This window comes from Aotus nancymaae, unplaced genomic scaffold (genome assembly GCF_030222135.1).
Source record: "Aotus nancymaae isolate 86718 unplaced genomic scaffold, 86718_ANA_hifiasm-v0.15.2.pri h1tg000046l, whole genome shotgun sequence".
Lineage (NCBI taxonomy): Eukaryota > Metazoa > Chordata > Mammalia > Primates > Aotidae > Aotus > Aotus nancymaae.
In genome coordinates, this window is record NW_026988460.1 from 12,341,115 (window position 1) to 12,368,351 (window position 27,237).

At 37.1% G+C, this 27,237-nt stretch overlaps 2 protein-coding genes across 9 annotated transcripts in view; one reads left to right on the top strand and one right to left on the bottom strand.

The window, feature by feature from the left end:
- Window positions 1-27,226, top strand: TRNT1 (tRNA nucleotidyl transferase 1). 4 transcript variants are annotated; one of them, XR_002479008.2, is made up of 10 exons: window positions 1,898-2,192; window positions 9,150-9,343; window positions 12,395-12,533; window positions 16,201-16,327; window positions 17,719-17,912; window positions 18,739-18,992; window positions 19,193-19,474; window positions 20,325-20,472; window positions 26,636-26,809; window positions 26,895-27,226. XR_002479008.2 is itself a non-coding variant. In XM_064361950.1 (9 exons), exons 2-8 carry the CDS (start codon window positions 2,045-2,047, stop codon window positions 19,439-19,441), a joined length of 1,305 nt encoding a protein of 434 aa, XP_064218020.1. In that variant the 5' UTR covers window positions 1-44; window positions 2,018-2,044; the 3' UTR covers window positions 19,442-19,474; window positions 20,325-24,544. The 4 variants fall into 4 exon arrangements, 2 of the variants coding, with proteins under 2 accessions (XP_064218020.1, XP_064218021.1); XM_064361950.1 differs by lacking the exons at window positions 26,636-26,809; window positions 26,895-27,226 and adding an exon at window positions 1-44 and having other exon boundaries at window positions 2,018-2,192; window positions 20,325-24,544; XM_064361951.1 differs by lacking the exons at window positions 26,636-26,809; window positions 26,895-27,226 and adding an exon at window positions 263-894 and having other exon boundaries at window positions 2,018-2,192; window positions 20,325-24,544.
- The window catches only part of CRBN (cereblon), a 55,306-nt gene continuing 28,954 nt past the window's right edge, over window positions 886-27,237 (bottom strand). For 2 of the 5 annotated variants that reach the window (XM_064361949.1, XM_064361947.1), the window contains exons 7-14: window positions 25,838-25,922; window positions 25,066-25,181; window positions 24,540-24,604; window positions 23,555-23,686; window positions 22,042-22,204; window positions 4,487-4,634; window positions 3,691-3,861; window positions 888-2,228 (exon numbers count right to left, since the gene is read on the bottom strand). In XM_064361949.1, coding sequence (XP_064218019.1) covers window positions 4,518-4,634; window positions 22,042-22,204; window positions 23,555-23,686; window positions 24,540-24,604; window positions 25,066-25,181; window positions 25,838-25,922 — 678 coding nt within the window. In that variant the 3' untranslated portion in view covers window positions 888-2,228; window positions 3,691-3,861; window positions 4,487-4,517. Of the gene's footprint in view, window positions 2,229-3,690; window positions 3,862-4,486; window positions 4,635-16,172; window positions 22,205-23,554; window positions 23,687-24,539; window positions 24,605-25,065; window positions 25,182-25,837; window positions 25,923-27,237 lie in introns of those variants that run through there. The other 3 variants (XM_012468504.3, XM_021673483.2, XM_064361948.1) reach the window with 2 other exon arrangements.

The window sequence follows — 27,237 nt, forward strand, 5'->3', positions numbered from 1 at the left end:
CGGAAGTGCGCGTGGCGACGACGGCGGCGGCGGTAACTGGGCCGGTAAGCAGGCGTGCGGCGCTCGGAAGGGCAGCGTCGGTGGCGCGAGCGGTCGCGCCAAACATTCTCTCCCGCTGCCGGCCGGGTGTGCAGCGCCTCGGGTCCTCGAGGAAGGTGGGAGCGGGACGTGGCGAGAGGCCTCCTCAGCACTGGGCAAAAGAGCCTTGACACGGAGGTCACGTCTCTGCCGACCGCAGGCGCGGATTCCCTGGTTTCCTTTCGCATTTTCTCCTCAGCGCGGACCGCCCTGAGGCGCTTTCTCACTGGGCCTTGTCGCCAGCACCTGGCTTTGGGGGCTGGACGCGCCTTTTCAGGGCCAGGGTTCCCAGCGCGTTTTCCAAAGTTGAGGCGGAAGTGCAAATAAACTGAGTCGGTCTTTCTATCCCACTTGGCCTGCTGGGAAGCGCCGCACCTCCATCCCGTTTCCGCGGAATGGAATGGTTTTTTTCTGGAACTTTACACTGTGGTTTCTGGAGAGCTGCTGCCGCCTCCCCGTACGGGGAGAACGAGGGTGATACGGAGAAGGGAAGGCAGGGGTGTGCTGGAAATTTCAGGAGATTGCAAGACGGCAGGAAAAGAATGAGGAAAATGGGGGCAGCCAAGCTAATTCATTCATGAAAATACACTTCCTAGGAGCTATCCCAGAGATCAGTTCTCGAGTGCGGGTGCGGAAGTAGGGTGATACCCACCTGTGACTGACAAGTTTTGTAGACCACGTGTTGCTGGTCTACTGGATAGAGTTTCTAGAAGCCCGAACGCCTCACACACTGAAGCCCTGCTCTGGGGAGACTGTCATCACAGTACTATGTGGCTTGCGAGTGAAGTGCTCCTGGACCAAACCACCAAACCAAGGGTCAGGCTGCTTATTCTCGCCGCCCAATAACTAGATGCAGATAAACTGGAAAAGAAGGGAGTTTATTTCTGTAACCGTGTACAGGGAGAAGGCCTGGAAAATATCACCAGACTAGATCAATTAAAAAGTTTTCCAGAGCCTGTATACCTTCTAAGCCAAATGTTTATGTGTAAGTGTGCATTCATCTAGAGACTTAAGTGATTCACTTTAGATCTGTAACTAAGATCTGAATCCTGAAGACCTTCCTCTGGAGCCTCAGTAAATGTACTTAATCTAAATGGGTCCAGGTGCTGGGGTGATTACACTTATCTTCTCTCTTGCTAAACATGAAGGTTTGGGGAGTTCCTTCAGACCCCCAGTAAACTTGTTTGTTGAGGCCTGGAGAGTTTCCTCAGACCACCGGTAAAACTTGTTTAATACTAAACGGGTCCTGTTAAGAGTTCCTTTGTGGCCGGGGGCCGTGCTTCACACCTGTAGTCTCAGCACTTTGGGAGGCTGAGGCAGGCAGATCACTTGAGGTCAGGAGATACAGATCAGCCTGGCCAGCATGGTGAAACCCGGTCTCTACCAAAAAAGGATACAAAATTAGCCAGGTGTGGTGGCCTGCGCCTGTAATCCCAACTACTGGGGAGACTGAGGCAGGAGAATAGCTTGAACCCTGGAGGCCGAGGTTGCAGTGAGCCAAGATTGTGCCACTGTAGTCCAGCCTGGGTGACAGAGCCAGACTCCGTCTCAAAAAAAAAGAATTCCTTCGTTATCATGCTTCAAGGCTCAGGAAAGTCTTAAGCAAAACTCTTAGTTGGGCTTTTGTTACCTTCCAGCCTTGGTTTAAGGGAACTGACTGGCTCTTTCAGCTTTTAATTTACTCAGCCACTCAGTCAGTACTGAAACAGTTGTGATGGAGGCCTTCCTTACTGAGACCTGGCCTGCCACAATAAGTGCTTCTGGAGAACAAAACCAGGTAGATACATAGATCTAGTCTTAATGATCCTTCAGACTGACACCTTGTTCAGTTTTTCATCTGAACAAGAGGTGAATTTCTGAGTTGATAAAGTTGCAGTGTGTCCCTTTATTTTCCTTCACTTTGAAATTTCATTGGTGTGTGTTTGTGTTTGCCTTGTAGACGTATAGTTGGTGACTGCCTCTCCAGATGCTGAGGTGCTTGTATCATTGGCACAAGCCAGTACTGAGCTGTAGGTGGAGTAGGCTGTGCCTTCTGAAGCAGTATCTATTTACAATGAAGTTGCAGTCTCCAGAATTCCAGTCACTTTTCACAGAAGGATTGAAGAGTCTGACAGGTGAGAGATTAGGATGCCTTTACTTGATTTGGAAACCTGTATACATGGAGAAGTAGAGGATTAACAGTTTTTTCTTTTTTTTTTTTTTTTTTTGAGACAGAGTCTAGCTCTGTCACCCAGGCTGGAGTATAGTGGTGCAATCTCGGCTCACTGCAACCTCTCCCTTCCAGGTTCAAGTAATTCTCCTCCCTCAGCCTCCTGAGTAGCTGGGACTACAGGTGTCTGCCACCATGCCTGGCTAATTGTTTGTATTTTCAGTAGAGAGGAGGTTTCACTGTGTTAGTCAGGATGATCTCGATCTGATCCACCTGCCTCAGCCTCCCAAAGTGCTGGGATTACAAGTGTGAGCCACTGTGCCCGGCCGAGGGTTAACTTTTTTAGCTAGCATTTGGATATTTTTGTTGTTGTTTTAATTATTTTTATTTAAAAAAAAAAAAATTAGTCTCACTGTGTTGCCCAGGCTGGTCTGAAACTCCTGGGCTCAATCCTTGGCCTCCCAAAGTGCTGGGATTACTACCAGGTGTGAGCCATGGTGCCCAGCCTACGTGTTTTCATTGTTGGAAGGAAGGCTTGTCTGGGTGTACCCAGCCTGTAATCTCTTAGGGAGGCCAATGTGGGAGGATTACTTGAGCCCTGGAGTTTGAGGCTGCAGTGAACTATGATCATGCCACTCTATCGTGGACAGCAGAGTGAGACCCTGTCTCAAAAAAAATGCAAAGAAATATTAAAAGAAAAATGAAAGGCTTAATATGGGTGATCCACAAATATAGCTAAATCACTGGAAAAGGCAAGAAGTTGACTGCAATAAAAAGCTTGGCTTTTCTGTATGCTAAGTACTTACCATACATTACAGGACTGGTCCTACTAACTTAATGAGTAGGTATATTTTGACTTGTTAGGTGGAAAAGGAAAGATTCTTAGGCATGTGAAGTGCTTTGCTTATGTTTCTATAACTCATAACAAGAGAGTTGGGTTTCGAACTTGTGCAGTCTGATTTCAGAGTCTAGCTTGTAACCACTAAGCTCTGTTTCCTTTCTAAGTATAAATGCTTTCCATGAGAACTGAAGGAAGAAGGATATAGGAGTTACCTCCATGGTGCACTTTGCAAAACCTGTCTGGAAGGAGCACAGGAAATGGCTTTAGCTAAGTGCTTGACTCCAGTAGCTTGTTGCTGTTGCCAGTTTTATCAGTATTGGTCCTTAATGTTATCTGATGTTGCGAAAGCAGCCACACAATAGCATTACAAAGCCTGTGGGTATTTTAGTAGCACTTTCATATATATATTATGTATTATATGTAGAAATATAACCTAAACAGCACTGGCCGTCTATTAGATTCACCTGGAGAGCTTTTAAAACATACACGTGCTGGGGTTCTGCCTGCGGCCTACTGAATTGGAATCTCTGGATGGGATGACCATCTGTATTTTTAATAAAAACTCCACAGGTTAGTTCTGACACACAGAAGGTAGAAGAATCACTACTTTAATATGACTCACCTTGTATTAGCTTATTCCCAAAGGTACTTTCCCATTCTTGAAATTAGATGATGGCTTTTTAGGTACATGCCAGAGATAAACGGCCCAGAACATGTTGATTCTTTTAGGTTCTTTTAGGTAGACTTTAAGTAGAGGGCTTAAATGCAGGTTTGGTTATGCTGGTGCTTCACTCTTTAATTGGAAAGAATGAAAATTGCTAAAAACTCACTGTTCAATAGAAATTTATGAGCCCATATGTAATATAAACTTTTCTACTAACCACATTAAAAAGATAAAAAGAAATGGTGAAATAAATTTTAATAATTATTTTTAGTACATCTAATTTAATCCAGTATATCTAAGATACTATCAGTATGAACTTTGCATAAAAATTGTTAATGAGGCCAGGCACAGTGGCTCCCACCTGTAATCCTAGCACTTTGGGAGGCTGGTCACAATGACTCAGGCCTGTGATTCCAGCATTTGAGTGGCTGAGGTGGGTGGATTGCTTGAGCCCAGGAGTTCAAGACCAGCCTGGGCAACACAGTGAAACCCCATCTCTACTAAAAATAGAAAAAAATAGGCAGGCATAGTGGTATGTGTCTGTAGTCCCTGCTGCTCGGGAGGCTGAGGTGGGAGGATCACTTGAGCCTGGGAGGTTGGGGTTGCAGTGAGCCAAGATTGTGCCACTGCATTCCAGCCTGGGTGACACAGACTGTGTCTCAAAAAAAAAATTATTAATGAGATATTTCATATTTGGAAGTCTTTGAAATTTGTGTGCTTTTAACACATACAGCACATTTGAATTCAGACTTACCACACTTTAAGTGCTCAGTAAGCACAAGTGGCTACTGTTTAAATAGTGCAGATTTTGAAGCTCTGATCTTGGATTGAGTTGGAGGTTTTTTCTTTCTGTGTATGCCATTCACCACCCCAGATTTTTCAACTTCAGTTGCCAGAGGCCTCTTAGAAGAAAGAAAAGAAAAGCATTTTTTAGAAAGAAGGTTGTAGATGTTGATTACTATAGTTTCTTGAACATCATTTTAACAATTGTGTTTAACTTTTTAATCCTGGATTAGAAATAACTGGATTTTCTCCACCCAGAGAAATGAGGTCCTAAGGAAGTTACAGAGTAAATGGTATGGTAAGGTAGAGGTAGTGTTGCTTCCAGAGTCCTGTCCTTCAAGGCCTGGCAAATGAGAACATGGATATATTCTAAAGTTGACTTTTTCTAGGCTACTGGAGAAGTGGCAAGAATGGAATCTTTTAGTGCAATGATCAACAAGTTAGAATGTCAGAGACTTGGGTGCCCTGGTAAAATGTAATGTTCTGTATAAAAACAAAATGTACAAAAACACACAGCCTTTGTGATGGCTGCTGTATAGTGATACTTGGAGTTTAAATCTTACTGTAGCAATTCTCAAATCTTAATAGCTGCTTTGCCATGTGTAAAATTAGTTTTCCGTTTGCAAGAATATGAGAGACTAGAATAGTGTATTATTGTCGTATCATAAGGGTTTTATAATTTGCCAGGTTATTTTATTTATCATTTTGCTTCAGTACAATCATGCACTAGTGGCATATATGATTATTTCTTAGCTGGCTACGGTAGCTCGTGCCTAAAATTCCAGCACTTTGGAAGGCCAAGGTGGAAGATTGCTTGAGGCCAGGAGTTAGAGACCAGCCTGAGAAACATAGTGGGATCCCATCTCTACAAATAATAATAAACAATTTAGCCAGTTATGGTGATGCACACCTGTAGTCCCAGCTACTCAGGAGGCTGATCCAGGGAGTTCCTTGGACTCGGGGTCAAGACTGTACAGTGAGCTGTGATGTCGTCACTGTACTCCAGCCTGGATGAGAGAGTAAGACCCTCTCTCAAAAAATAATAATTTTTTTTGTCCTAGAGATGAGGCTGAAATTCCCAATATAGATGATTTTTGCTTGAATTAATAGCACTAGTAGATGAGCAGGGACTTCTTTGGTCCCTTGGCTGTTGTCCATAACGCGTGATAGCCAGTCAGTGTTATGTCAGAAAGCCATCATGTTAAAGTTTAGCGTAATAGAAACAACTGATCACTCTCTTGAAGTCCAGAGCTCTTAAAACAGATAGTCTGTTTTCCTGTAGTAATGGTCATGCCATGACTTGCCACTTATAGCTCCCACTCACTGCCCCCTACCCGACCCTAGCATCCAGTCATCAAAATTCAGAGTTGTAAAGGGAACAAGTTCATGAAAATTTAAAGTTAACATTAAAAAGAGGTGACAATTATAAAAGTTTTCTGACACATCAATATATGGTCTTTTCAATTGCTAAGAAGAATAACAATTGCTTACTATCAGATGTGGCATTTGGAGCAAATAAACAGTTTGGGAATGATGAGATTCTGCATTTCCTGACTTTTAGGCTTGAGTTTACAGTTAAATTTAGTTGCCTTAGGTGTTATTTTCACTGAATTAATTCAATGAATGTATCTCGCATAGTCTTTTGAAATGTTGACTGCATTCCTATTTCTGTAAGATTGAAGATATCAGTAACAGAGGAATAAAGAAATCTTTAAGCTTCATAGTACCTGCTGTTTTAGGCCAGTGTGTAATTTTGCTTTTCTTATAATTTTTATGATACTCTTTCATATAGACAGATAAATATGCCTTGATAGGTCTTTCTCAGTTGTATTAAATGTTATTTTAAAAATCCTAAATGGTAAGTTTTTCAGAGCGGTTTAATAAAATAAGGCTAATCAAAATGGTGAATACATTACTTGGAGTTCTGGATCTCTTTGTAATGCAATTAACTTACCAAGTAACTTTGAACTTAGCATTTTATTTTAGTAAAGCCAGTAGTAGAATCTTAAAACAGTAGTTATCTATATAAACTCAACCTTGACCTTCTTCATCCTATTTAAAGTAGGTTCAAATGAACATAAAACTTGCCCTTTATTTGCTTGAATTTCAGAACAGCTGCTTGATACTGTTTTAATCTGAAGGAAGAAAACTTAAAAAAAAAAAAAAAACCGATACGTTCCAGTCTAGTCATTCTTTTTTTTAATAGCTAGAATATCACAATTCAGTTTAATTATGAGCCAAATTGGTATAATGATGAATAAGATAGTCTCCCCTTGACAAGTGGGGAGACAAAGACATAAAACAGATAATTTTAATATAATTGGTAAGATATGCTATACTAGTAGCTTAGAAGAAATTCACTTAACCTCACCTTCAGGAGAGGCTTCTTAAAGTGAATCACAGCAGATAAGTAAGACTGAGCTAGATCAGTGTTTTCCAACTGGGTAGTTACCCCTTAGTAGGCCATAAAGTCAATTTAGTGGTCATGACCAGTATTTAAAAAAAAGAGACGAGAGAATAGAACAGATTGCATGGTAGACATACAAGTTTCAGTGACTGCTATGTGAATGTCTTAGTGTGGGTTATGGGCCAAGAAGTGTCACAGCCAGCCACTGAACTAGATGAGTAAGTTAGGGAGGTGTTTCACTAAAGTTACCCCCACAAGCATAATTATGGAGGAAAGCTACAGGGACAGTTTGGTGCAAACAAAGTGTGATCCAAAGTTTAGCAAGAGATGATACAGCACTGAGGAGTTTGGGTACTGTGTTGTGAGTAGTTGTTAGGAGCAGCTAATGCATAGCATAATTAACCTGGTGTTTTAGATCCCTAAGTCTGGATGGTGCAGGCTGGATTTAAGGGAGGTGATGTGGTCCTGGAAGTGAGCCTTGATGGAAAATGTGGCATTAAGGGAATATGAACACTTTGCCTTGGGGAGAGCTTGTGGAAAATATATCCTTAATTAAGGCCAGAGGGTAGAGGGAGGGAGCATTTGTTATTTTTGAGCATTTTAAGGAGTCTACAGAGAGTGAGACTGAAAGATTTGGGAAGAGTAGGTAGAAGAGGAGTGTGGGCAGGACAGAGACGTTGAGGTAGGTAGGGATGGAGGATTATGTTTTTAGTTGTGATTAGGGGTGCTAGAATTCTGATGTATGATGAATTTAGTTGAATGCTCATGTCACTGTCGTCTAGCCAAAGGCCAACAGGGACACAAGTTGGGTTGTTAGTCCTGGCAGTGAGGAGCAACATGCTGAGTGAGGAGTAGCATATGTATACTAAGTAAGAGGACTGTAGAGAGGATTTCTTATAGGAGTTGGGCTTGTATTGGGTCGTTTTGGAGAGGGTTTAAGGTAGTAGAGCTTTGCAGTGGGTTAGATGCTCTCAGGAAGCAGAAGTAATTCTGTGATTGGGTGTCTTAATAATGCTTTCCTAGAAGTTGAGTAAACTGTGAGACTAAAACTAATTGGTAAGAGAGAATCACTCTTATCAACTATTGTAGGGTGTATCATGGACAGTGTTCATGTATTGTGTATGTTTAGGTGATAACAGAGTTGTCTTGATGATCCATCATGGTCACAGAATGGGCTTGTCTGATACTGATTTTCTGTGAAATTGTTTCTGTTCCACAGAACCCCAGGGTCTAGTTTTGTGGCAGGCCAGCTCCTGGATGTCATTCTCACTAGGTTGCATATGGTGTCCTTTGGGCATATGGATATACTCATAGTGGACTTTGTCTTATCCTTTACACATAGGAGGAGTCAGCTATGTAGTTGCTTATAGTCAGTCATTCCAGTGTTCAAATGGTTCTACCTAGAGCACAGATAGGAGTTGATTTTAGAATCATTTCTTGAAGGATTCTTAGCTATAAACATTTATCATAAGTCATATGATAGACTAATGTTGTCTGATAGTTTCAAAGTTTCATGCATGAATATTCTGCCTCAACATCTATCTGTGCACAGAGAAATACAAGAACATGTTACTATTTCTAAAATATGCACATAACTGGGGGGAAAAAAGCAGAATTGTTTGATTTACTTTTTTTAATTTTTTTGAGATAAGGTCTTGCTCTGTCACCCAGGCGGGAATACAGTGGCACGATCTTAGCTTTCTGCAATCTTGAACTCCTGGGCTCAAGCCATTCTCCCACCTCAGCCTCCCAAGTAGCTGGGACTGCTGCTACTAGTGTGCACCACTGAACCTGGCTCATCTTATTTTTTGTAGAGACAAGGTCTTGCTGTTTGCTCAGGCTGGTCTTGAACTCCTGGGCTCAAGTGGTCCTTTCGCCGCAGCCTCCCAAAGTATTGTGAGCCACTGCGCCTGGCCTGCTTTAGGCTTTAGTAGTAGTTCAGATTTATATTGATCACTTTGAGGCATCTTGGAATTCTGAATTATCTTCTGAATAAGCAAAGAAAAACTCTGTAAGTTCCTTGTTTCCCGTGGTCCTCAGAGACATTCTCCTGTAATCAAGTCGTCTTACTTCTTTGGGCCTTGTTCTCATTTTTCATATGAAAAACCTCAGTTAATTGAATCTCTGCTGTTCCAACTAGATGGAAAAGCCTTGTACTTTTGTGGTTCTTAAAAGAAACATTGAAATAAAGATGTTTGGAATAAAGATCTTTTTTTTCTCATTTCAGAATTATTTGTCAAAGAGAATCATGAATTAAGAATAGCAGGAGGAGCAGTGAGGGATTTATTAAATGGTGTAAAGCCTCAGGATATAGATTTTGCCACCACCGCTACCCCTATTCAAATGAAGGAGATGTTTCAGTCGGCTGGGATTCGGATGATAAACAACAGAGGAGAAAAGCACGGAACAATTACTGCCAGGGTGAGTGAAAAGTTTGACAGTTAATTACATTGCTTTTTTGGTAATTTTTTAAAATTTAATAATTTTCTCTAGTTAAAAGCAAATAACAAAAACTCTAATAAAAAACATTAGTCTCCTCTACCCCATCTTAAAACCTGCAGTCCTTTGTTCTTGCAGCCGTGTTTAATTTTTATGTTACCTCTCTATTTCTAAAAAGACCTTTTTATGCTACAGTATTTACTTTTACTATCCCAGTTTTAAGATGTGTTATGTATTGACTTTCCATGACGGAAGATGATTTAGCTTTCTTACCACACCCTTCTCAACAACAGGCACGTAAAATTCTCCTTCTCGCATCTTCCTAGTATAATTATATAATAATTTTTGGTTAAGTCAATATTCAGGGTTTACATTTATGACTCTGTATTGTTTACAGCCAGATTGTGAAGTAAATTATGATTACATTTCTTCTGTTGGCATGTTTTTTAACTTTCCTGCAGTTAATAGCATTTTTCTTTTACATAGCTTTCCATGTACCACTAATTTATTCCTGTGCTCTGTGCCAGAGCTGTAGAGTTCCTCTCAAAAGATTTAAAACATATCACATCAAGTTTCAGTTGGGTTTTTGGGAGACATCTTACCTGGTGATGTCTTCCTGCTCTAATATATACTTTTAGGGATTTCCTTGGCCTCTCTTTTTATTTAGACCTCCTGTTTCCTGGGTCCCATGTGGTGGTCTTTCTTGGTTTAAGCCGTCATTTTAATAATCCAAAACCTGAGGAAGCCCTACACATCTGAAAATATTTTTATTTTACCTCCACACTGGTTTGATAGTTTTGGTTATAGAATTCTAGGCTGGGAATGTTTTTACGCAGAATTTAAAGGCATTGTTTTCTAGCTTCAAGTACTGCCACTAAGACTAGTTCCATTTAGATTTCTCTTTTGTTTAAAACCTGATTATCATTATTTCCTTTTGGAAGGCTTTCTGATCTTTTTATGTGTAATGTTTTTAATTTCAAGATGATATAACTTGTTTGGGTTTTTCACTTACTGTGCAAGGCATTTAGTGCCCTCTTATGTTTCTTTCATAATTTCATCCCTTTTGTTAAATGTTTTCTCCTTTGGAAACTCCTATTATATGGATGCTGGACTGCTGGGACTGACTTTCTAGTTTTATCTTTTGCCTTTTTTTTTATATTCTCCTGTCTTCCACTTTCTATGAGAGTGTCTTAACTTCATCTCCCAATCATTGTATGGTATTGGCAACTTCTGTGGTCTTGTAGAATTTCAAGAGGTCTGTCTTAGTATATTTCTTTGGAAAGCTTCCCGTTCATGTTTAAGATGCAAGATCTTTTATTTCTCTTAGGATATCTAATGTAGTAATTTTGACAATGTCTTAGTTTCCTCCGAGCTTTTTCTTTCATGTTGGCTTTCCTTAATGTGGTATTCTTTGGCTCTGCCTTTATATTTTATTTAGGTGATGCTCTATAATTGAGGACTTTTTTATAATTTTGCATGGGACGTGTCAGCCAATTGGGACTCCCAATGTAAGTCTCAGTAGGAGTTTTCGTTAGGAGAAATCAGAGAAGAACACTCCAGTATTATGCCAGGGAAGGAGTCTGATTGTTAGCATCTTGAAACCAAGTAGGGAAAGGCATGAGGGTGATGTTAAGTTTCACTTTAATCTTGTTTTCATCTTGATGCTTCATTTCCATGAACATCTGTGCCTGGTGCAACAAGTTCTGATTACTTTTGGTTCAGCCTTTCAAGAGAGTCAGTCCCTGGTTTTCTGTCTCTAAGGGAGTCATTCTAGGTGGGTCTGATTATTTCTTATAATGAGTTTCAAATAGTTTTCCTATTTCAAACCTTATTTTATTCTTTGCCTTCAGAGATACTTGTGCCTCAAATTCTTGAGTTCTGGAATTCTATAGTGAGAGATAGATGTAGCTTGTATCTAGAGAAATCTATGAAATTGAGAGAAATCCTAGAAAAGACTGCTGGTGATCATTAATGGCTGTCACTTCCTAAATTCCTAACTTCTGCTTGGCACATCAAACACTATACTCTCTACTTCTAAATGCTAATATGCTGTCTGTCAGGTATATTTTCTCTTTTACATATATTCCTCTTTCTCCATGGTGCTGGTGGTCATCTTTTCTCTGCATTTGAAATTTTCTTATCACACCTGCCTGTACAGACCCTGCTGCTTTTTCAAGGCTTGGCACAGATACCACCCTATCATGAAGCTACTCAGCTTCCCCAGCTGGAGGTAGTCTGTCTTCCTACAATAGAGATAACTCTTTATTTTCATTTCTTTCTTTTTTGAAACAGGGTCTCACTCTTTTGCCCAGGCTGGAGTGCACAGTGTGATCTCATTTCACTGTAGCCTCTGCCTCGCTCTAGCGATCCTCCCACCTCAGCCTCCTGGGTAGCTAGGACCACAAGTGTGCACCACCACACCTGGCTTTTTTTTTTTGTATTTTTGGGAGAGAGAGGATTTTGCCATTTTACCCAGACTGGTCTTGAACTCTTGAGCTCAAGTGATCTGCCTGCCTTGGCCTCCCAAAGTGGTGGGAATACAGGCATGAGACACCACCCCAGCCTTTATTTTAGTTTTATTGGAGATTACCAGTAGGGGACTTGCAGGATCTGTTAGCTGTACTTCTTCCTTTATCAGTCTTTTGCTCAATGACATATATTCCATAAAGCAACATTCGCCTCTTTGCAAACTGGAGCTATTAAAAATACTTCAGATAATAGGTTGATTTGAAATTGAAGAACAGTTTTGAGGGTTTCTCATCACCTGGCAGAGCTGACATGTTTGTGTGTTAAACTTCTATTTTTTAATAATGATGGGTATTTTTTAAAAAATCATTCTTTGGATCTGTTTTTGAATAATGTGGATATTTTTCTGTTTCAATGTTTAGGTATGGTAGTTGATGTTAAAAAGACTGTAACTGTCACGGCTTATAGTACCATCCCTTTATAAAGAGAAAAACGTATTTTTTTTCAATTCAGTAGTATGAAAAACTAATTTAAACAACAACAAAAACCCCATGTATTTAATTGCAGCTTCATGAAGAAAATTTTGAGATTACTACACTACGGATTGATGTCACCACTGATGGAAGACATGCTGAGGTAGAATTTACAACTGATTGGCAGAAAGATGCTGAACGCAGAGATCTCACTATAAATTCTATGTTTTTAGGTAATATTTGTAGATACAACCATGTTTTAAATGGGTTTATCAAAATGCCTTCTTTTCAAGTAAAACCAACATTCTGGAAATGTTCTTCAACTTGAGAAGTTGCCTTAATTTCTTCTAAGAGATGGTGTAGCAGATTGCTGAAAAGAATAGACTCTGGAGCCAAAATCCTTAGGGTCAAATTCTGAATCTATCACTCACTAGCCATAAAACGAAAATGTTAATTAATTTTGGCTTTCTTTGTACAGCTCTTGTGAGGGTTAACAGAGTTAATAATTATAAATGCTTAGAACAGTGTCCGACAACATGTACACATTGAGTGAGTGCTAACTTCTTAACTGCATCTAAACGACATTAACATTTCAGGGAAGAAAAATGCACACATGCTTGCATGTACACACTTCACACACACCCACACCCAGCTTCATTCTTTTTCCTCTGCACTATCTTTCATGAATGTGTATTCATTCTTTCCTCTCTTCTGCTGCCCGGACACACAATGGTGAATGTCTTCACCACCTTTTTTACTGCTCTGCCTACACACAACCTCAGATTCTGTTTTAGCATTGTATTCTAGAAATCATCAGTAATCAGTCAGAGTTGGCATGTAAGAGGAAACCTATTTATTTCAGCTTATCTTTTTTGTTTAATGAAAGCGCCAAGAATTATATAGGGGTGGATATGAATTATGTGAGTGTTTTGTTACATTACTGATATGTTGTACTTTAAAGTTAAGACGAGCCCTTTAATGTTTAATATTTTGGATTAAAAAAGAAAGGATGAAACATCCACTATTCATAACCTGGTTCGTAGCAACAGTGTGGTAAAAAGATAAAGTAATAGGATTTACTTCATGCATGGATGGGCAAGAAGTTTATAAGCTAAAGTGGGATCTCTTGCTGATTACAGTAATGACAAATACAATTTCTAGGGTACCTACTGGGTTCTAGTTACAACCTTAGGTATCTGATACACTTTATTTCATTGAAATGTCAGAAAAACTTTATAAAGTAAGAAGCCCGCTTGTTAGAATAGGTAACTTGAGACTCAGAGATATTAAGTAACTTAGTTTAAGTTACAGAGAACTATGATGTTGGTTTGTTTCCAAAGCAATATATGACCTTAGGGAGCCCAACTGGTGCACTCTCTCTCAGTTATATAGTCAGAGCTCCTGGTATTTATTTATTCTCATATTACTCATAGAGGAAACTGCTCCAAACAGTGCAATACAGAGAATCTTTTCTAACTGGCTTCTCATAAGCATACTTAACTGAAAGAGAGAAACTAATATTCTTTTTCAGTTTCGTAGTTTATAAAATAAAAGCTATTCTTATTGATAATACCATTTTCTAAACCCTTATAACGTGCCAGGCACTGTTCTAAGCACATATATTTAATCTTAATCTCCTGACAACCCTATGAAACTGATACTTCCATTTAACCAATGGTAACTTGCCCAAAGTTGCACAGCTTGTAAATTATAAGATTAGAATTCCAACTCAGGCAGCCTGACTCCAGAGGTCACATTCTTAACCACTACATTATTGCCTGCAATGCAACTGTATTTCATATTTTTATTTACTGTATTTTAAAAGGATGATATTCAGAGCAAAACAAAATGCACACCAATATGATGGTTATTAAGCTTTGTGCAGTTTTCTCTCCTGGCTTTGTCCAAGCTTTATTGGATCAAGCATTTATAGTTCTGGCATTTATGGTTGGTTACTTTGCTTCCCAAACCCTTATTTTTACTTTGGTCATATTCCTATGATTTTTTTCCTCCAAATTTTGATTTTGCTTTAGGTTCCCCATGGAGAGTTACAAGTCTCTTCATTGGGAGAAATAACACTGAGATGGATATTATTATTTGCTACTTTATGATCATATTTGTGTCTATTTACTTATTTCCTTTTTATCTTCATTTTATGTCTTTTTGAATCTGAAGCCTTCAAAATTTGCCATACGCATCAAGATGGTTCCCTTTTAAAACTTACTATGCATATAAAACTATAACAGCTTGGGAAGAGTTAAGCATTAAGTGTGAACTTACCAATATATTGTTGCTTTGGGGATAATTAAAGAGCATTCAGGTTCAAAAAGAACTAAATTGACAAGAGGTATTTTTGATAAGTAGTTGTCAATGCCTGTTTTCTGTGAGTAAAGTGTCTCATGGGTCACTGACCTCCCCATTTGGTTAGCTAAATGGTATCTGTGTTTCAGCTCTAAATCACTTTTTTTTTTAAAGTCTCCATGGTAACCAACTGTCTTAGTTTTTCTGAGCTTGAAATACTTCCTTGGATGTGTGATTTTCAACTTTAAAACTAGGAGTCTCAGGCAAACCAGTTTGAAGTGGTCACTCTGCTAATTAATACTTAAGGTTTTATGTACATATATATAAAATTAGTTTTATGTCACTTTTTCTTTTTTAGTTCAACATATGAGAGAACATTTGCTTGTTACCATTTTTGTGAATGGCTAATAGATGAACATGGTTCAAAATTCACAAAGTTTTAAAGGTTCTAAAGTGAAGTTTCCTGATCCATAATGAACAGGATTGCCTGTTTTACCACACCCTTGCTAACACTGTTATCAAATGTTTGCATCATTGCCAATCTGAAAAATGCTATCTCAAAAATTCGTATTTACTGGCCAGGCTTGGTGGCTTATGCCTGTAATCCCAGGTCTTTGAGAGGCTGAGGTGGTCCTATCACTTTAGGTCAGGAGTTCTAGATGAGCCTGGCCAACATGCCAAAAACCTGTCTCTACTAAAAATACAAAAATTAGCCAGATGTAGTGGCGGGTGCCTGTAATCTCAGCTACTTGGGAGGCTGAGGCAGGAGTATCATCTGAACCTGGGAGGCGGAAGCTGCAGTGAGCAGAAATTGCACCACTGTACTCCATCCAACCAAGGCGACAAAGTGAGATTCTAACTCAAAGGAAAAAAAACAACAAAGGATTTATGACTAAGGATGAAAATCTTCATTATTAAAGAGATTTCTGTATTTCCTTTATATGTAGCCTATTTTTCTATTTACGTGGCCTTTTTATTTATAAGAGCTTTATATTATGGAAATTAGCCATTTGATTTTTTTTAATATTGACTTAGATATATTTTTCCCCAAATGTGACTTATCTTACGATTTTGTATGTGACAGTGGTTTCTGCCATATAGGCATATTTTTTTTTTTGTCATTCAGTTATTTATTTGAAAATTCTGTTGTCTTGTGTTTTGTTTTCTGTTTTCTTGCTAAGTAGAGTTTGAAAGATCTTCCCCATTCCAAGATTATAAAATAATTTCCTCTTTTTTCTTCTATTAATCCTGTTATATATTTTTTCCACTTTATTTTGGCTATTATTTTCTCAAGTTGTGAAAATCAGCTTGTATGGTGTCTTGTTGGCCCCACTATACCTCATATAAGGTTTACATATTTCTGTTTTAGTTTATTCTTGGATTATCTTTTTAGTTGCAATTGTAAATGCAGCTAAACAGACTCAAAGACAATCTTTTATTGTCTTCCATTTGCTAGTTGATATATATGAATACTTACGTGTTTTAATAACTATTCACCCTGCTGAATTCTTACTGTTTGTGATAGTTTTTAGCTGATTTTCCTGTGTTTTCAAATTCTTAATCGCCAACAGTAATTTTTCTCCCTTTTTTAATGAATAGGTTTTGATGGCACTTTATTTGACTACTTTAATGGTTATGAAGATTTAAAAAATAAGAAAGTTAGATTTGTTGGACAAGCTAAACAGAGAATACAAGAGGATTATCTTAGAATTTTAAGATACTTCAGGTAAGAATTTTTAAAAATAAAAAATGATAGTTTTAATATCATCACCAGAGCATTAACACTGGTCACATGAAACACACAGCAGGTTAATGTACAGAATGGTGACATCCCAAATGTCTGTCTCTAGTGGAGACCTAGCAACCTATGACTTAGGAGTGAAAATTACTTAGATACATCATACTCTATTTTCTTTCCCAGAACGCACATACACTTACTCCATTTTATGTTATCTTTCCTATAATTCTGATTTATATCATTTTTTTAAATGCCCATTTTTCTTTGTGATGAATGATATTTCCTCCATTGATCCATTAATTACACAGGTATTCGAATGCTTACCACAGGTAAATCCCTGTGTTAGGTGCATTAAACATGGTAATGAATGAATGAATGAAAGTGTTTGCCTTCATACAGCTTACGGTCTTAGGTGGTTGTGAAAAATCTCTGATGCTTCACAACAAAATGATTTTGGTGAAAAGAAATACCTGTTATATGGTCAATAAAAAATCAAAGTATAGACATAGTCAAAACTTGGATAAACCTGGTAAATACGAAATGCATGAATAGTTTTGTGGGTAGCAGTGGCGTTTACATGCCACACACTAACCTCTTTAAAAAACTGTGTCTAGTAATACTCATTTTTCACTTGATTGGGATTGCTCTCAGAATATTCTATTAACAGATCACGCATATTTTATCAATAAATGTAGTTTCTGTAAACTTGAATATTTGTAGCCTCTGTTACAAATAATAGAACATAGATTAAGACTTAGCTGTATTTGGGTCACTAATCCAAAGTTAGCATTACTTTGGACCACTGATGAATAGAGGGTATTCATTAGAATTTTAAGCGTATGAGTGGTAAAACACATGTACTTTAGGCTTCCAGTTCTAGGATTCCATGAAATATACTCTAGGGTGTACAACTAGATTAGTCATATTTGAAGATTTTCATTGAAAGTATTAATGTGTACAGACAGGCAAGCTTTGAGGAATTAAGACTGTTAAGGCACTGCAGTCTTGTTTTGATTTGCTGCCTTTATAAGAATGCTGTTTTCATCTATAAGTGTCAATTCAGTAATTGCATTTGATGACTATTCTGAACGTCTGAGTCAGTGATTTGGAAGTGAGGTTGAGACCTTGAGGTTCTAGTTCTTCCTAACCTTAAGAAGGCTACTTATATTTTATTCAATCTTGGATTTTCTTATCTGGAAAAAAAAAAAAAGAGGTGGAGAAAGACTAGTTGCTTTCTAAGGTCCCTTCTAGACCTAACTAAGTCTATGTTGTTTTCATTAAGTAGATATATGGGATGGTACCAAATAAAAATGAAAAACAGATTTTTCTTGTGACATGCCAGTATAGAGGTAATACCCTGTGAAGATTTTGTCTTCTAGGTTTTATGGGAGAATTGTAGACAAACCTGGTGACCATGATCCTGAAACTTTGGAAGCAATTGCAGAAAATGCAAAAGGCTTGGCTGGAATCTCAGGAGAGAGGATTTGGGTGGAACTGAAAAAAATTCTTGTTGGTAACCATGTAAATCATTTGATTCACCTTATCTATGATCTCGATGTGGCTCCTTATATAGGTGAGAGCAAGTTTTAAAGTGTTTGAATTTTTAGCAGTGAAATATCTGGTTTCAGATTTCATAAGGAAAAAATGATTCATTTGGTTGAAGAATTCTTGTTGGAGAAATGGAATATTTTAAAATAAGACAAAGTTTGGGTTATGGGATAGGTAAGTTTTGTCATGAGTAGGGAACAGCTCAAAGACAGGCTACGGTGCTTGTAGTCTTGAGTCAGATCTGGTTTGAAGGAAGCTCAGCCCCTTATCTAATGTTTGCAACCTGGGTTAGTTTCTAACCTAAAAAAGGGGTTTAAAAATAATATAGCATCTATCTAACAGAAAAGCTAAAAGGATTCAGTGAGTTAATATATGTGAAGATCTTTTAGAAGAATGACTTGTACACAGAAGTTTTTCAGTAAATGTTATAATTCATTTTCACAAAGAACAGTGGGATTATATGGTTTCTCACACTTCTGAAAACTTGGGTATATTATTTCAAATTTCAGTAACATTGAATGGGAGGTGGATGTTGTATCAGTGGGAAGTCAGGAATTTGTGATGGCAAAGAGTATGCCTTGTGAGTCTGATACCACTATCACCACTACCTCTGGACCTCTTGATGTAGCTTGTTGGAAACAAGAACATTTTAGAGGTTTTGAGGGTGACGGGAGAGAATAGCAACAATGTATTAGTGGTTTGCCTCTAAGTTGGAACATCAAACTGGACTTATATAATGTATTCTATCCTAGTGACAAGACATTTTTGTATACTAAAACAGTGGCCAGGTTTGGATATGAGTGGTTTTTTTCCTCACTAAAAACAGGTGAAAAATGCTTTTGTCCCTACAGGTTTACCTGCTAATGCAAGTTTAGAAGAATTTGACAAAGTCAGTAAAAATGTTGAAGGTTTTTCACCAAAGCCAATGACTCTTTTGGCCTCATTATTGAAAGTACAAGATGATGTCACAAAATTGGATTTGAGGTTGAAGATCGCAAAAGAAGAGAAAAACCTTGGCTTGTTTATAGTTAAAAATAGGAAAGATTTAATTAAAGCAGCAGATACTTCAGAGCCATTGAAACCCTATCAAGACTGCATTATAGATGTAAGTATATACTAGGCTTGGTCAGAAATATAAAGTATCTTCACTAATTTAGAATTTATATATTAAAACTAAGGTCTACAATTGTGTGAATTTTATTTTAAATGAAAAAATTTATGTTGAGTAGTATTTAAATTTTAGGTTAAGATGCTAAGTGTGTGTTTTCATGTGTGTGAAACTAAATGTTTGATTTTGACATGTAGTCTAGGGAACCTGATGTAACTACTCGTGTATGTGAACTACTGAAGTACCAAGGAGAGCACTGTCTCCTCAAGGAAATGCAGCAGTGGTCCATTCCTCCATTTCCTGTAAGTGGTCATGACATCAGAAAAGTGGGCATTTCCTCAGGAAAAGAAATTGGAGCTCTGTTACAACAGTTGCGAGAACAGTGGAAAAAAAGTGGTTACCAAATGGAAAAAGATGAACTTCTGAGTTACATAAAGAAGACCTAAAACTGATGGCTACTGAAAAGCAGAGCATTTCTGGTAAGACTGATTTTCTCCCCTTCCTCTTAATGAGGTTTTAGAAACTATGCCAGAATAAAAGCCAGTTTAGAGGACCTCTTTAGAACAAGGGTCTTATTTTGTGAATTATATTTCAGGAATTAAACTAAGCTCCACCTTTCTTGATCTGATTTGGAATAGTTTCAACTGAGAAAAGCATAGTTGGCTATTATTTTAACCTGTTCAGACTTTTAAAAAAAATTTGGTTTTGCATAGCATAGAGTGGTACTAAGACTAATCTTAGAAGGTGGTAACTGTCTTGAAGAAAAAATGTTTATTAATGTTTGCAATTGAAATAACTGGGTTACCTTGTACAGTGACTGTCTACAATGTGTCAGTTCTTATCTGAATTCCAAAATAAACTTGTGCTTAAAAAGGAAATAATTGACAAGTTTGCATAAATTATGAATACTAAATGTGTCCCTAGTTGCTGGCATTCATACATACAAGATTTGTTCTAGCAAACTATGCTTTAGTATGTAGTTGATTTTTTCTGTCACAATGATTTCTTTATGCATGCAGAGCCTGGGAAAGTAAAGCTATTAACTTGAGGGTTACTCTTGAGCCTATTATTATTTTAGTAAAACATTGGTATCTGACAATGTATATCTGGTGCCATATACAATGGAAATATGCCTCTCTTTAAAAGTTAATAAAGTAAATGTTAACTTATTTTTCTAATTAAAAGGATACAGCTTACATTATTGCATATTTGTTCTTTAAAGATTTGTGTCCTAAATGCTTTCATTTGGTAAATATATTTATAATGCAAACTATTGTTTATTTCAGCTGCCATACTGACATTTCTTAATTCATTTTCCTTCCTGTGTAGCCAGTCAAGACATCTTTGTACTCTTTGAGCAAATAGTAATATTGGACCTTGATAAAACAAACAATTTTGTAGAGTGTAATATTTCTAAGAGGAAGTGTAACAGGGGCTATGATGCAAGAAAGGGAGCTTCAGAAATGACTGCGCACAGGTCAGTAATTAAATGAATTATAAAATACTTTGGAATATTTAAGTACTGCCAAAATACAGATTTTAGACCCAACATCATAGAATACATACTATTTCTATATAGAAAGTATGCAAATTTAGCTATATTGGAGGTCTGGTTTTGTCATTATGTGCATGTTTTTACATATCAGAAAATTTTTTTTATTTGCTAGTAAACAGTATGGGACATTTAAATTACACCTTTTCAGGGGAAAAGGTATAACTTATTCCAGCTGGTTTAGATTTCATCCTATAGAGATGTACTATGCTACTGAAAAGAACTTCCTGGGATCCTCTTAGCATAAGTTTTAGTGCAGTGTAAGAACTATATGAACAACCAATGAAGTCATATAAACCCAAAACTATTAAAAGTAGAGCTTAGAAAAAATAAGGCAGGGGCATATCCTGAACAGCAGCATTGTTGAATTGCTTTTCATTTACTCTATTATTTACATAAATAAATATGCAATTTGATACTCAACTGATTCCACTCAAGGCATGTTTGGGCAAAACAAATTTTGGCCTCATACTATTACCATAGTTTGTACATTTAAAGTAGCAAAGGACTATCAATAAAACCAAAGTTGTTACACAAATGTGAAAGGACCCACTAAATCCTTGAATATGAGCAAAGAGGTCCGTGGCAAAGCAGTCTTTTTAAGACTTAAAATTATGAGTATATAGTTTACATTATTTGAACAAAGAACATGTTTAGTTTCACGCTTAAGGTTTACTTAGATTTTCTCCAACTTACATTGAACAAAATACAGTACCATATCTAGCCTGTGTGAAGGGGACATGTTTTGGCATCTTTTCCATATGGTAGTTTTGGTTCAAATTAATTTTTGAAAAATAGCTTTTGTTTGGAACAGAATGAATGGGCTTATAGTTCAAATACTGAGCAAATACACAGAAAATACTATTTTTTACTAATAAACAGGCACATAAGGGACATGATAACTATTTGTGAGCTGAAAACTGTATACTTTAACTCATTTTTAAATTAGAGTTAAAATTAGATTTTACAAATCAGTAGAGCTCAGCAAAGCTAAAGAAAAATTGAACAAAGCCCTTTTAGAATAATATACATTGCCTTGCCTCTTTCTTTCAAAAAGGAACATGTAGTTGTCAGAGCACTGGTACAGATTTGCTGTCCCCTACATCAGGATCAAGTGATGATTGATTAGTTTCACGCTGTAGGAATTATTTGTGATGTTCTACACAGGAAGTAATCTCATCATTTCCAAAGATGTCTTTTTATGTCCCATCAATGACATGCTACAGACATACCAGATTCCACAGGATAATGGCACCAAGCTACCCAAGTAGGTATTTCTGAAACTAAATTTGTATTCTAGACTGTTGTTCATCCTCTAAAGTATACTTTAAAAGTTTCAGATACAGTTTAACTTGAAAACTGCAACCCTCCAAGTAATGTGTATACTTAAATATGTATCAGAGGCAATAATTTCCAAAGCAGATCTGATTTTAGAATAACAAATTAGTTAGATAAATTTATCTCTAGCACATCTGTTTACAAGCAAAGTATTACTTTGTCTGGACTTATTTCATCTTCTGTGTCTGGGATTGTAGGCAACAGAGCAGATCGCGTTAAACCCCAAAATTTTTGAGGTGACATGTCTTTTTTGGTGGCTGTAAACTTCCATCCAATATGGCTTGCACAGATCTTACACTGGGCAACAGTCCAGGCATACCTAAAAAATTAAGGAAAAGTATCAGCTAAGGAAACCCTTCTTTACTCCAATCCTATAAAACATATCATGAAGATGATCGACCTTAGAGACAAATTCTAAGTTGAGATTTGATCTATACAGTTCCCTGAAACCTCATAATATCTAATTTGGAAATATTCTATGGTAATACATCAGTTATATATAATTTTGTAATATATGTGACTTTCATGCTCTTAAGCTATGTTTACATTTTTACTCCACTCCACAGAAGTAAAGTAATCTTATGAATATCTTTATACAATTTGCTGGTTACCAAGATCACATTCTAACTTGCACTGGCTTCTCTCCTTTGTTGTAGTTAGTTAGTTACAAAACAGCAACCACCTGCAGAAATATGTACTTCTGTCTGAGTCAAACTGGATGGACCAGGAAGGACATGGCTCATAAAATATTTGAAAACTACTATTCTAAAATAAGAATGATTGTCAGATAATGCAACCAGAAATACAAACCATGGCATTTCTGTTATTTTGTCCCTACATATACTATTGCCACATCTGTTATTTATAGTAACATTTATTCTAGCTTTAGTCACTACATAGGGTGCCAAATAAGCTAGATAAGGCAATATGGTCCTAACTCCAGAGTAGCAAGTAATCCCTACTTAGCATCCCTCTTTGAAAATTAAAGATAGTACAGCTGAGGGAACTGAACAGGTTCCCAGGATCATATCTATCTTCGAAATTATTAAGGTGAAGCAAAAAAAAAAAAAAAAAAGGCAAACTAGAAAAGCAGGATTTAGCATCTTCTTAGTCTACCATTCCTTGATAAACAAACATTCTCTAGTTTTACATTACTACAGAATATGATCCAGATGTAATGTTTTACTGGGTCATAAGACAGACAGTTGTTTTTCAGGATAACATGACTGACAGAAAAAAAGAGTTTTGGATTTAACTGTACTGCAGTTGCCAGCCTTTCTTTCTTTCCCTTCATTAATAGAAATAACTTTTCATTCAGTGATATATAGTAACAGGTGTTTCTAGCTATTATTTGTGGAATGAAGAACATTTAAATAAAATTAAATTTGGTCTCACTTTGTCACCCAGGCTGGAGTGCAGTGGCACAATCCAATCTTGGCTCACTGCAACCTCTGCCTCCTGGGTTCAAGCAATTCTTGTGCTCAGCCTCCTGAGTGGCTGGGATTATAGGCGTCTGTCACCACACCTGGCTAATTTTTATATAAAATTACTGATTTCATTGTCGTCTACTTGTTATTACAAAGATTGTAGCAACTCTGCTTAGGATTCTGGGTTTTTCTACCCAATTAAGGTTTAAAAAAAAAAACCACCACCATAATATTAATATTACCCAGGAAACCAGCTGTGTTCCGTAGAAGGGCGGCCTATCAGATTCAAGTTGCAAGCCTTATACACAGTAAGTGTCTCATGCACATATCCATGAGGATTCACGTAAGCTGCCATCGGCCCACATAAGGATAAGCTAAAAGAAAGAATGTGGAGGACAAGTCAAAATGAGAAGTCTAATCCTATTAAATGGTTAGGATTTTCTTAAAATTCACCAAGAAATTAGATATGAATTATAGTTTTTAATTTTTTAGTTTTACATAATAGCGGGATCTTAATACAAAAAAGAGGGGGTAGCGGATACAGCTGGTAGACCTGTTTTGTTCAGTCTAAATGTTTTATGTAATGACTCAAAGGAAATACTACTTGTTTTTAAAACCCTCCGCAAGACAGACATTGTCAAGAATACAAAACTCAAATGCTTCTAAAGGAGTCTGAGAGTGTAAATGCAATGAAAAGGTCCTGTGTGGTCATTCTGGGGCAATTGATTATTGTGTAGAAAGCAGTTTCATTACTTTCTTGATTTATAATTCTGATCAATCTATCATAAAATGATTTGCAAACACTGTTATATCAGAGCATCAGTAAGTGTTCCGAATCATGTCCTACTTTGACTCTGTATGGCAAAACTGATTACTGAAACGTAATTTCTGAGGCATCTATGTTAGGGCCTAATAGAAGACCACTAATATGCATATTTCTAAGATAGTCTAATATATAGGTTGTCAACAAGAATTGGGGAAAAAAGAATTGCTCAGTTGTTTTACTTTACCATGCTTATTACCTGTGAGTAATCCCTGACATGCATTGTTGCTCTGAATACCCAATCTGGAAGACGATCTTACCAAAAGTGAGCTAATCCCCTATATTTCATTTGCTGAGCATTTGTAACTTTTAAGTATTGGAGGAAAATATATGGAAAACAGAAATACAGTCTTGATTATAATTATGGTAAGGCAAGTATACTAAAAATGTAATAAACAACTTACCTGAATATTTCATTTTTGGTTGTTATTTCTGTTTCTTGACATTGTTTACAGCAAAGGGAAGTACACTAAAAAATTTGAGAGAAAAATTATTGTTGGGAAAAACTGGCATTCATTTTATCATGTAATCACATAGATCATCAAGAAACTTCTAAAGATATTGCTGTCTCTGAATATCACATTCTCCTTCCAACCATTCAAAAACTTAGTTTTAAAAATGTAGGAACAAAAGCACTGAAACTGAGATCTGCCACGTATTTACATATAAAACTAAATGACTTTCTAGGGTAAAGGAACAGTGATATATAACCTCATAACCTCAGGTATTTCCATGTAGAAATCAAGTATTTTTCACTAAGTTGATAAATGTATTCATATTTGACAGCACAAAACAATATGAGTTTATCTGTAAGAGCCAAATTGCATGACTACATTACTGGACTCTATTATAGCTCATTGGTTCCAACAAAGCATCCTAGTTCTCCAGCCTGACTAAACATGGGCATCAAAAACATTTCACTTTACTCACTTTATTCATAATGTCTAATTCACAGCGAAGTCGCTGGATAGCACTGCCAATTTTAAGGAGCTGAATTCTCAATACATCATCAATAGGAAGACAAGCAGCTACTCTGTAAGAAAAATCTTAAAGACATAGTTTTTCAAGTTTTAAACTTATGAGTCAGATAAGCATCAGATTACTTAGAAATTGGATAATGTCCTTTTGAAATAAATCGTTCTCTATAAAGTTACACATTTTATACTATAAACAGTACTAAAATATACCAACTATCAAAGATAAACTTTTCAGAAGCTCTAAATTTAAATTATTTTCCTATACTTTTTTTTGGTAAAATCCTTTTGTGTTAAACATGAACTTGAATACATGTTAGAAGTTGCTTATTTGCCAAGAGAATAGAAAAATAATTAAACTATACCTTATAAAACAGAGTATATGTAATTAAGGTAGGTCCTGCAACTAGTCACTTCTTTTAAAAGTACCTTAAAGAACAGGGAGAAGAGTCCTTATACTCAGGAAGTATTTCTGGATGACAGCCACTTAACTGCAATTTGAACTTTTTATGGAAAACTTACCTAAAATTGGAGTGCTCACAGAATATAAGGATTTTATTACAATTTTGAAATACTCTTTTTTTAATTGCTCAAAGGATATCATGCTTTTCAGAATTAAAATGTTTTTAATCAGTCTTAAAAACTAAAATACATGATTTAATCCATTAGAAAGCTATTTTTTATAGCAAGACATTTAGGCCACTGCCAGGAAACTTAACTTTTCATACCTATTGGATTTGAAGGAAGAGAATCATCTTTTAGATTTTCATCCCATTCACGTAGCTGTTTCTTGATTCTGTCCATTAAGGTTTCCTTGTTTAAAATAAAGGTAGCCATAATCAAGTTCACAGACTTAGTAAAATTTAAATAAAACTAACATATTGGTAGCAATTTAATCACTGTGGTGAAATCTCAGTCCTAGTTTAAATGTCTCCATTTTCTTATGCAGAAATGATCAAACTCCAGCTCCTTTGCCCAGCACTAAGTCTGCCTTCCAGCCTTCTCTGTCTTATCCCAGGGATATATGCTCTGAACTGCCTTGTGGATTGCTCTGTTCTATGCCCCTGCTTGGAACTCGCCTCTCTTCTGCTATTAGGCCATTCCTGACTCATCCATAGGGATTATGGCACCTGTAAATTGCACTAGCACTTACTATCTACATACCTTACCTGGCACCTATTTACCACATAATTTTCACAAGCATATGCAAAAATATTCTTGTATAGTGTGTCTTTGTAAGGCTTAAAAGCTGCCAAACAGCAGAGATCAAATGCAGTTTCCTTTAGTATCAGATAGCATGTTGTTGAGTTTTCCCAGGACTCCAGATCTGTGGGCAGTGATTCATTAAGGGAAATAATTAGCATTTACTGAATGCCCACTATGCACACCCAGTACAATAGCTACCATTATATCCATTTTATAGGTCCTTGGAGATGTAATTTGCTCCAGACCCACAGAGTAAGTGACAGAAATGAGACTATGAGGTCAGTCTCTGCTCTGAAACCCAGATTCTTAAACTATTTCAGCACTGTCCCTTACTTAAGAATTGCAAAACGTGGCAATGCCTAGTGTGAAACTTGAGGAGCACAAACCCTCATGGATGCATTAATTAATAGACTACTGATCAAGAGATGCAAGTTAATCTACTTGTTTAGAGAAAAACCAAAAATGTTATATAAGGATGCTGTAATGTTCTAAAAGTAAGTATCACCCAACCCAACAAGACTTCAAGTGCTTAATAAAACTCTAGAGTCTTATAATACTTTTTTTTTTTTTTTGAGACAGAGTCTTGCTGTGTTGTCCAGGCTGGAGTACAGTGGCACAATCTCAGTTCTCTGCAGCCTCGACCTCCCAGGCTCAATCAGTTACCGCAGCTCAGCCTCCCAAGTAGCTGGGACTATAGCCACATGCCACCACGCCTGGGTAATTTTCGTATTTTTAGAGACTGGGTTACGCCATGTTGCCCAGGCTGGTGTTGAATGCCTGGCCTCAAGCAATCCACCTGCCTTGGCCTCCCAAAGTGGATTACAGGTGTGTCACCCTACAATATCTTGTTCTTAAAAGGCACTAGAAACTGGAAAAACTAAAAATTGTATAAATAAACCTATCCAGCAGTATCTCTGACTGC

Bases quoted from the DNA above. Each gene is read 5' to 3' on its own strand.
- TRNT1 (XM_064361950.1), top strand. From the start codon at position 2,045: ATGCTGAGGTGCTTGTATCATTGGCACAAGCCAGTACTGAGCTGTAGG. The intron at 9,344-12,394 runs GTGAGTGAAAAG...ATTTAATTGCAG, and splicing joins ACGGAACAATTACTGCCAGG to CTTCATGAAGAAAATTTTGA. The intron at 12,534-16,200 runs GTAATATTTGTA...TTTAATGAATAG, and splicing joins TATAAATTCTATGTTTTTAG to GTTTTGATGGCACTTTATTT.